This window comes from Gracilinanus agilis, chromosome 3, assembly GCF_016433145.1.
Source record: "Gracilinanus agilis isolate LMUSP501 chromosome 3, AgileGrace, whole genome shotgun sequence".
Taxonomy (NCBI): Eukaryota; Metazoa; Chordata; class Mammalia; order Didelphimorphia; family Didelphidae; genus Gracilinanus; species Gracilinanus agilis.
Genome location: NC_058132.1, coordinates 556,805,029 through 556,815,685, shown reverse-complemented (window position 1 = coordinate 556,815,685; position 10,657 = coordinate 556,805,029). Strand labels below are relative to the sequence as shown.

Genomic DNA, 10,657 nt, shown 5'->3' with positions numbered 1-10,657 from the left:
TTTTCCAAAGCCAAAGCCACCTACCCCAGTAACAATTGGCACCTATGAAAGAGCCAACCTGGCAGTTCAGGGAAAAGGCTTTGGAACATTCTGCTCTCCATCTGCTTGAAAGGTAGAATTAATATGGTGCCTTCTTTTTGTCAAAATACACCAAACAGACTAAGAATGATAATTTGCTTGTCTTTTACACTGCATTTCTCAATGAAGTAATAAGCGTTGCTTAATAATATTTGGGTAAAAATAATGTTTAAGCTGTTTTAATAAACGTGATGCAGAATCCACTTGGCTACAATCGAATCTTTTATTGGAGTGATCCAGGGCATCCAAGTGTCCTATTAAAACCATTGCTCTTACACTAAATTGATGCTGAACAAGAGTCAGAATAGCAAATCAAGCCAGCTTTAAGACTTCGCCCACCATTGTTCCAATTCCATCAAAAATCTCATGCAGAGGAGCCTTGCACATGAAAGCACAAGTAGTAACGATTTTGTTGGTAGAATCCACGTGGGATTCACCCACATCCTTACAAACATGCTTGCATCCAAGTTCTTGTATAGCAGTGGCTGTTTCAGCATCAGGAAACCTACGGAAAGAAAGAGAGATGTGATGGAGAGAGAAAGCACACAATTTGCATGGCAGTGGGGAAGGTCTGGTTGGATCCCACTCGTATCCATTCATGAGCTGCAGCATTTAACAACAAAGCCAGAGGGCAGCTCGGTAGCTCAGTGGATTGAGAGTCAGGCCTAAGACGGGAGGTCCTAGGTTCAAATCTGGCCTCAGACACTTCCCAGCTGTGTGACCCTGGGCAAGTCACTTGACCCCCATTGCCCACCCTTACCACTCTTCCACCTAGGAGCCAATACACAGAAGTTAAGGGTTTTTAAAAAAAAAAAAAAAAAAAAAGAGCAAAGCCAGGGGCAGCTTGTCAGCACAGTATATAAAAAGCCAGGCCCGCTGATGGGAGGCCCTGGGTTTAAATTTAACCTCAGATACTTCCTAGCTGTGTGACTCAGGCAAGTCAATTAAGCCCCATTGCCTAGCCTTTACCACTCTTTTAACTTGGAATTCTAAGGCAGAAGTTGGGCAAACAAAAACAGAAACAAAAAAGATCAAAGCCAGCTGGAACCTCTCTGAAGACAACACTCATTCCTCCATTGAAAAGATAAAATGTTTCAATTTGATGCTGAAAACTAAGCATCAACTAAGATGACAGTAAGTTAACTATGTGAAATCCAATAGCAAATCATTATGGAAAGTGTTATTTCGTTCACGTAACTTGACAACACAATATAACCAAACAGAATGAAAACATTTCTCTTGTAGTACATCGTCACTGAGGAGGGGAGAGGGGAGGGAGGGAGACCCTGTAATGGGGATAATTTGAGGAAAGGTGTGTGGTACAAGGGAATTTTGAAAGGAGGTTATCAGGGATTTGTTAAGATGGTAAATCTAGATTACAGTTAGGCTGGAATAAGGAGATTCAGGATATAATAGGGCTGAAGTCAGGAGTATAACACTGAAGGAATAAGATCTTCAGGGAAAGGGAGAATTAATCTAACAGGCAAAGACAGCAGGGCTTATAGACCAGGACTCAGACTTAAACACAGGCTGAGGGAAATAGACTAAACTGAAATTAACAATCAGGCTTTAGTTAATTTCACAGGAAGGGACTTGTTTTGAAGTTACACCTTCCTCCAAGATGGATACCCCGGCTTCCCTTCAAGCCCAGAGTATGTTAGTTCTTTCCCTCTTCTTCCCTCTCTTAATAACTAACTGACAAATTATACTAATAGGTCTGTTAAAACACAAAAGGGTTTATTATCTTTAAAGGTTGATGTGTCAGGAAAGTGGATCGAGGAAGCCCTAACAGTTGACTCAGGAACCTCAGGTGGGGGGAGGGAGGCAGAGATGGAGTCTGAGTAAGGACCTGCCTTTAACTCAAGCTTACAAAGTGCTCTTGATATCTAAAGGGAATAAATGATGACTGACTAGTTTCTTTATATCTAATATTGTCAATTATAGTTAACCCTTCACGAATTTGAACTCCTCTCTAATTACTCTCCTTATTAACTCCACAGACACATAAGGGAAGGGAAAGAAGGTAGGAAATAATATTGGGAAGGAAGATATAAAGGGTTTATCCAAAATAACAATTTCTTAAATAAATATTTCAAAGCCAGGCTAAATTTAAAGTCTACAGATAGGTAAGGAGGCAGCTCAGCTGGTCAGACAACCTCCCTCCACAGGAGACCCAAACCAACTGACTCTCTCCCTCAAGATTCCAAACCCCTAAGTGCTTTCAGAACTCAGCCAAAGCTAGAAAAAACTATATGACCCCCTCTCTCTATACTACACCAGGAACAATATATCTCTGATATCATTCAAGGCTATTAACCTTGCCACTTCAAAACAATTTAATTCAACGGAATAAGCATTTATTAGTGTCTTCTCTGTCCCAGGCACTGTGCTACCTACGGGTAAAAGACAGAGCATGTCTTTTACCCTTGCCCTCAAGAAGTTTGGGTCCTACTGGTAGGACACAAAGAAAACACTACTAAGTAAAGTCAACCTAGATACAATATAACTACAAAGTAATTTTTTGGAGAAACTAAAAACTGGAAAAATCAGTCAAGGGTTTTTTCTAGCATCCAACACTTAAACTGAGTCTTGAGAGAAGCTAGTGGTTCCAAGAGGGAGCAGTGAGAAGAGAGGGCAGTCCAGGGACATGGGACAGCCTATGCAAAAGCAGAGAGGTAGGAGATGGGATTGCACAAGTGCTGAATATTAAGTACACCAGTGTGGCTGAAGCATAGAGTATATGAGGGAGGATGAATGTGTAAGCACTCCGAAAAGACAGGCAGCCAGATTTGAAGGGCTTTAAATGCCAAGCTGAAAGGTCTGTATTTTATGGTAGAGGTAACAAGAAGCCAGGGAAACTTCTCGAGCATGGGAGGCACCTGGTCAAATTCTTCCATGCTTACATGATTCATTTTCTCTCCCTCCCCTTGTCCCTCCCCATTCCTGGAGCTGACAAGCAATTCCACTGGGTTATATATGTGTTATCACTTGATACCTATTTCCATATTAAGGAATATTAATTTGGCAGCTGTATGGAAGATGGATTAGACAAGGAAAAGGCTAGACCCAGGAAGATGAATTAGGGGGGCTAATGCAAGAGTCCAAGGAAAAGATGATGAGGGCCTGAACCTAGGGGCAGGCTGTATGAGTCAATAGGAGTGGAAATATGAAAGGTACTGTAAAGAGAAAATGGCTCCAACTTGACAACCAATTTAATGTGGTGTATAAGAGAGAATAATCAATGATGACTCAAAGTGCCTTGAAGAATGGTGGTACCTCAGGCAGACAGGGAGAAGTTAATAGGAGGGATGGACTAAATAGAAAAAGACAAGTTGTGTTTTCAATATGTTGAGTCTGAGATACCTGACTACATGAGACATTACACTAAGCAGCAGAGGTACAATGACAAAAGCAAAATAGTTCCTGCCCTCGAGAAGCTTACATTCGCATGGGTTGCTACCACATGTAATATAGACAAGTACAGGAAAAGTAATTTCCAGAAGTTGAAGACACTAACAACTCAGGAAAGTAAGGAAGGCCTCCTGTAGGAAGAGGTACATGAATTGCATCTCATTCCACATTTTCACAGCCACCTGAGGCAGTGCTGTTATGGAAAACACTTTGGCATTATAACAAAAAGGTCCCCTTTATACTCACTGGAGAAAGAGAAATAAGAAAGGACAAAACATGGTCAGCTCACCCACAAGTAAACTTTTGTTCGTTTTTCTTACCTTCCATCCACATTTTTATCATGGCCGACTGTGACTTCACAACCAGGGAAGACTTTGGCTGCCAGCACAGGAGATATACAGCACAACCCAATAGGCTTCTTAGCACTATGGAAGGCCTGCAGAGTAGCCTTGACAATATTATTGACAGTGCAATCCTTTCCATCCACAGCCCAGGAGCAGAGGTTCTTGGCTACACCAAATCCACCTTTGGGTATAATGAGAAGTACCAGGATCATTTAAAGCAATTAAGAACAAGCAACTAGGGAATATTTTGCAGTACTAAGCATGTGGAATTGAGAAGTCAGTTTGTCACATTAGCTGTAGAAAATTTAAATTGATATAACAGAATTAACTTTGGTTAAAAAAAAATCTAGAAAAAAAAAGGTTGCAGAGCAACCTGGTATTTGTTAATATCTTCTGAATACGTGGATAAAGGGAAAACAAGTATAAAAAGATACTAACATAGTAACCAGTTGACATATATAAACACAAAGGAGCAGATTGTCATTCTGTCCAAAAGGAACTGACTCAGTTATAATTCAAAAAAGAAAACGAGGTTATTAACTGCATAATCAAGCTTCCATAACAACTAAAAGCCAATCTAGGCACAAGAAAAAAAATCTGGCATTACAGGTCAGACTGCTGGTATATAAAGCAGACAACAAAAGCTGATAAAAGCAACCTAATTATTTTATCCTTTACCAGTAATACAATTTCAAAATAGGAAGCAAGAAACCTTTTCTAAATATGAAGAGTTAAATTCTTTTTTTGTAAAAATATATTCATTTTTATTTGGAACTGAACAACAAATAACATGGGCATTTCCATGTACACAGTAAAAGGGGGTGGGGGGTGGGAAGAGGACTGTACATAACCCTGCTGCTGTCTATTAGAAATAGATTGCTTTTCCTTTAAAGTATATAATATGATGAGGATGAGTTTTCAGAAAAACCCGAAAAGGCTTGCAGAAACCAATGCAAAATAAAGTGAGCAGAACCAAGAAAACACTGTACACAACAACAGCAACTTTGTCTCATGACCAACTGTGAATGACTTAGCTGTTCTCAGCAGAACAGATTCAAGACAATTCTGCAGGATTCGTGATGAAAAATTCTATCCACCTGCGGAGGAAAAAACTGATGGAGTTTGAAGGCGCATGGAAGCATACTCTTTTTTACTTTGTTTTTTTTACTTTGTTCTTTTATAACATGACTACAGTGTATCTTGGAGGTCAGTTTTCACAAGTTGCTGGAGCCAAATACGTTCATCGTCTAGTGGTCAAATTTCTGGTAAAGTGCCTCTGGGAACATAGCTGGGCAGGTCTCAAGGTCTCAATCCCCAATCCATTACTGATTTGTTTTCAGCTTAATAGGGTGTGTGAGAATTTTCACTTTGGTGATAAGACCTCTAAGAACTCCAGAGTGCCTCCATAAAAGTAAAGAGAGTTTCCAAAGGCACAAAGTAAAAATAGCAGATCAAAGAGTGCCTCAATAAATCAAATTTATCAAAGATATAACTTCTCTTAACAGTAAAACAGTTTAGTCTATTTAAGTAATTGGGATCACTTGAAAAGTGGTTCTCTACGATCAAAATACCTAAAAATATTAAATACCAAATGCAGCATCAATCCTCAAATGCAATCATTGTAGCAAAGTTATAATGGAATAATCCTGGTTGCTACAATGGGATAAGAATGACCTACTTTGCCAGTTATCTTGTATATAATTCTGCCAAATCAACTGCAATCTAAAGAATAACTATATTGATAGTGCCTATAACTGTAATCCCAGATTATGGCTTTGGAATACATTAGAATATACCAGTGCTTCAAAAGAATGTTCCAAAATTCCCAAAATAACTACTTTTCATAATTAAAAAAGGATGCCATATTACAAGTGGGAATGAAATCAAATATATAAATGACTGGTTTTCAGTATTCAAAGCACTATAATCTAACAAGCATTTATTAAGAGTCCATTATGTGCAAGGCACTGGGGATACAAAAACAAAACAAAAAATAGCAAAGAACTTCCACATCAGTTAGCAGATAATCTATCAAAATTTCAGGCAAAAGAGAACATTAGTAACTACAGAAATTAGGAAAAGCTTCTTTCTCATAGTGAGTCTTTAAAGGATGTTAAGGATTATAAGAGGAAGAAGAAGCATGTGATACTGCCTCTGTCAGAGGTAGGAGAAAATGCAAAGTTTAGGAAATAGCAAATTTGGCTAGAAGGTAGACTGTATGAAGAAAAGTAATGGCAAATAAGCCTTAAGCCAAATTGTGAAGAGTCTTAAAATCCAAGTAGAAAAAGCTGTATGTCATCCTTGAGGCAACAGGGAAGTCACTGAAAACTGAAGGACATGGTTAGAAGTAACACTCTTGACAGCTGCATGGAGCAAGGTCTGGAAGCAGAGGAGACTAACAGCAGGGAGACCAATAAACAGGCTATTGCAATAATTCAAAGCAAAGTAAAACAGTTTAAGGTAGACCAAGTCAATTTCATTAAGACTATACTTTTTAAATTTTATTACCAATTGCATGTAATAACCAATTTCCACATAAGTTTTCCAAAGTTATATGATTCAAATTGTCTCCCTCCTTTTTTCCCTCCCCCATCCCAGGGCTGACAAGCAATTCATAATGCAAAACGTATTTCCATATTGCTCAATTTTGTAAGTGAATAATCTTATAAAACTAAAACCCCAAAACATATACCCAAATAAACAAGTGAAAAATCCTATGTTTTCATCTGCATTCCTATTCCAACAATTCTTTCCCTAGAGTAGATGCATTCTTTTTCACAAAAGACTATTCTTTTTAAACAGTATCAAGTAATTACTACCAATATAAGCTGAATATTTTACTTTGTGAAGTAGCTTCACAGTTTTTGGCCCTGGAAGTGAAAGGCCCATGATGGAAGAGAAAGCGCGCTGGGTTTAAGGTCAGAGAGTCCAAGATGGGCTCCCAGCTCTTCTGTTAATTACCTAAGTGACCTTCAGCAAGCCTTTCATTCTTGAAGTGTAGGATCATAGAATCACAGAGCTAAAGCTGGAAGACACCTTAAAGTTCCTCCAGTTCTTAGTTTTCTCACTTGTAAAATTAGAAAGTTGCATTAGATGACCTTAAAAGTGCCATCAAACTTTTAATCCTAAAACTGTATGACCTTAAGACCCATAAATCCAAACCTCATTTAATTAATGAGGACACAAGCCTATTCATTAACTTAGCCAGCATACTAATACTTAAGCCAACTTGTAAATTCCTATTTCCTCACTCCTAAATCAGTACTCTTTCCAATACACCATATTTCCTAGTAGGTGTGTTTTTCCCTCTAAACAATATATATTAAAACAAATAGAATAAGCAATTGTAGGCCAACTTACCAGGAAAAATAACAGCATCAAACTCACTGACCTTCAGGTCTGCCAAATCTTGAATATTACCTCGTGCAATCCTGGCACTTTCCACTAAAACATTTCTCTTCTCTTCTGCTGGGTTGCCTGACAAGTGATTAACTACATGCATCTGTTCCATATTAGGAGCAAATATTTTTACCTTCAAAAACAGAAATGAAAAATAAATGGTAATGTTGCATCACTGTATTTTCTTTTTTAATCTTACAGAGTTGACAATAGGACTCAAAGTCAGAAAGCCACGATATAGCAATATGGGTCTTCAGAGCCCAATATATGGCATAGCCAGACACACTGAGAATCCAGAGTGTCTCTTGGGGAAGACACTCAACAAACAAACTCTCTTTATCCAGGAAAATCAAGCAAGAAACTGAAAATTGAGTAAGTTTTAAAATAATAGACATATTTGGAAGATGGAAGTGACAGCACAAAACAAAATGTTAGTGGTATTCTTCATACTGCTATTATTACTGAAGATGATTCTAATTTGGAATTTTGGTATTTCATTCTGTCTTCAATATGAGAATGATTTTATGGATATAATTACAAAGAGCCTAAAAAACATATGGAATTCTTAGCCATGCTCTTTAAATGCACCAAAAGCATAGAGTTGCTCCTTGAGTTTATAAGGTCATGGGGTACTCCCTGTATTTTGTTCCAAAGGAGGAGTCTAAATGGATAAAAAAAAAAAAAAAAAAAAAAAACAAAAAAAAAAAACTCAAAAGAGCAAGTAAAAAAAATCAATATTCACTTTATTAATTTATAAATTCCACAATTCCCATCAAATTTTAGTTTACTAATTCCTAGCATGTAAATTGTAGAGACTACATATGTTAAGTAATCTGTTACTAAAATATGAAACTGTAGTTAAATTGACTACTAAGTATTACGTTTAAACAAATCATCTCTTTTTTATATTTTTACTAATAAAAACAAATTCTTCCCTATCTTTGGTATATACATAAGTAAAATTCTAACATGTATGTGTATGCATCACCTCCCACAGAACATACACACACACTTTCTGGCACAAAAATTTAAAAATGTACAGGGAAAATTTACAACACCAAAACAAAACCCAAAAGCAACAACTCAGGGACTTCTAGAATGGATGGGTTACTTGACAAGGATTCTGCACACATATCTTTGCCCTTTAAAAGCTTTATTTCATCATTATTAGGATCTATTCTGTTGAGTTCCAAAAATTTTCTACATTTAGTTTAAGTATGCTTTGCTAAAGTATAGCTAGGGACCCTACGTTCTAATTTTGGTTATTCCACTAACTAGCTTTACAATCTGGGATGTCATTTACCTGTTGGGGCTTTGTCTTCCTCCCATTTAAAATGAGTATTAAGCCTAAATTATCTCTAAGGTCTCTTTCAATTCTTTTTTAAAAGGCTATGACGGCTAGATTTTTTTTTTTTAATTGAGCCTAGTTGTATTATACCCATCTGGTCACAAACAGTATAACAAGTTAGAAATCGACAGTCTCAAGAAGCAAAAACAAAGTTTCAAAGCCAGAAACAAGTGCATAATTAAAATAGAAACAAGGTAATCTTGGACAAAGCCAAACAACCATCTTAAAAGAGGTGGCGGGTTTGGGAGAATGTAGGGGCGGGGCGGGGAGACACGAAGATAGGAGGGGAAGATAGGAGGGAGTTCCTTAAAGTGGTCACTTGGGAGTGCAGCCGCTTTTTTGCCCTAGCTTTGCTTGGATTATGTCTCTTGGGGGAAGTCTCCATTTGCATCGCATTCTTTTGGCTGGCGATTCGGCTGGAGCACAGACAAGAGAGCAGAGCCATGTTGATTGCAATTTTTAAAAAGCTATCGCAGGCAAAAAAAATAAAAAAATAAAAAGAGAAGGGAAGGAAGTTAGGCCTGGTAAATACGTCCTGCCTTTTCTAATTGCAGCCGGGGCCGACATTAGTGAGTCGGCCAGGATTAGTTCTTCCCTTTCTCGCCCGGGCCCTAGACTCAAAACCCACTGCAGCAGCAGCTGCCGGGTGGTGTGCGCTCTCTAGGTCAAAGCGACCCAGACCACGCGTTCGGTCTGTCCCCTCTCTTCCCTCTTCCCTCCTCGGAGCCCGGCCCGACCCTGACCTCCGCCCCGCTGCGGCTGAGATGAACCATGACGGCCGAGGCTTCGTGCAGTTCGCTTCCATCGAACACGCCGCAGCCGGCCAGGACCAGGGCTACCTTCCGCGGGGCCATGATGCCAGCGAAGCAGTCACCTCGGCGGCAGGGGCCAGGCAGTGACTGTCCGGCGGTGCTCGGCAGCGTCACCTCGCGGTCGGAAAGGGCAGCCTTTTTCCCCAGGACCGGCCCGCGGCCCCTGGAGGCCACTAAGGGAAAGGCGACGAAGTCGTCCAAAAATTACTTGGGATGGCTCTGGTCCCCATTTAAAAAAAAAAAAAAAATTTTTAAGAAATTGTGTGGAGATGGGGGCGGGGGTGGGGGAATAGAGGTAAGTGGGTCAAGGCAAGAAGCAATTAGTAAATGTCCTATGTGCTCAGGCACTGTGATTATACATTTGGAAGATGAGGTGTCTAGTTGGAGGAAGAGCAAGGCAGGGCCTTTGAATCACAGAGGATTTGGGGGGAGGGGGAGAGGTGTAAGAAGACTAGAACACACCAAAGTTTGTAGCAGGGTCATCCCAAAAATGGGAGGCTCAAATTCCGTTCGATCCAGAAAAAAAAGAATTTTATTTGAAGAGGTTTATTGTGGTATAGTAGCCTAATAGTTGCTTGAATAGCCCGGGAACTAATCAGATAGCCTTACAGCTGATAAAGCTGGTGGAATAGCAGCTTCATAACTCTGGGCTCATGAAATAGCCCAATAAGTAAAGGAGTAGCAGCCCCAGGTGGGGAGTCTGTGGAATCACAACCCCATCTGTGGATTAGCAACCCCTGGTGTGGATCAGGGTTTGCCTGTTTATTAGGGTCTGGGTGCTAGTCCTCTTCTAATTCAGGGAAGTCTCTACCTTTCCCCAAAACCCTGGAAAATGGTCGCCACCAAATTCAGGTGGAGGTGTAATTTGGGATTTGACTCGTATATAGTAGGGAATAAAGAGCATGTAGGCAACTTTGAGGAATTCTTCTGGAATGCCAGAGTCCTTAGTATGCATGTCCCACATTCCCCCCCATTGTCCACCTTGTCATCGTTTGCCAATGTGGGAGAGGTCTTGCTACCCTTTTAGAAGGGGAATATGTAGAGGGGAAACAGTACAGCCCTAACAGTTCAGAACTAAGGTAATTAAAGAACAATATGAGTAATTAATAAAAACAGATTAGACCCAAAGCTAATAGTCCAATCTAGGATATTGCTGAACCAGTACTAATGACTAATGCTTACGATTTAGGCTTAGCTAATACTGCAATTTATGTTAAACTGGTGCTAACTAGTGAGAAATGCAAGATTTCAGAGTTATGAGGGTC

At 39.5% G+C, this 10,657-nt stretch overlaps 1 protein-coding gene across 1 annotated transcript; it reads right to left on the bottom strand.

Annotated features, from left to right (window-relative positions):
* Nucleotides 1-282: 282 nt before the first annotated feature.
* LOC123239961 (glutamine amidotransferase-like class 1 domain-containing protein 3A, mitochondrial) lies at nucleotides 283-9,459 on the bottom strand. Its single transcript, XM_044667292.1, has 4 exons — nucleotides 9,324-9,459; nucleotides 7,194-7,365; nucleotides 3,810-4,014; nucleotides 283-583 (listed from the first exon to the last, which is right to left on the bottom strand). Exons 1-4 carry the CDS (start codon nucleotides 9,432-9,434, stop codon nucleotides 391-393), a joined length of 681 nt encoding a protein of 226 aa, XP_044523227.1. The 5' UTR covers nucleotides 9,435-9,459; the 3' UTR covers nucleotides 283-390.
* Nucleotides 9,460-10,657: the final 1,198 nt, after the last annotated feature.

What these genes read in the sequence shown, in the direction of transcription:
- LOC123239961 (XM_044667292.1), bottom strand. Translation starts at nt 9,434, where the DNA reads ATGGCCCCGCGGAAGGTAGCCCTGGTCCTGGCCGGCTGCGGCGTGTTC. An exon ending in TGATGCTGTTATTTTTCCTG is followed by an intron (nt 4,015 to 7,193) that starts GTAAGTTGGCCT and finishes TTATACCCAAAG; the next exon opens with GTGGATTTGGTGTAGCCAAG. An exon ending in GATAAAAATGTGGATGGAAG is followed by an intron (nt 584 to 3,809) that starts GTAAGAAAAACG and finishes TTCTTTCCGTAG; the next exon opens with GTTTCCTGATGCTGAAACAG.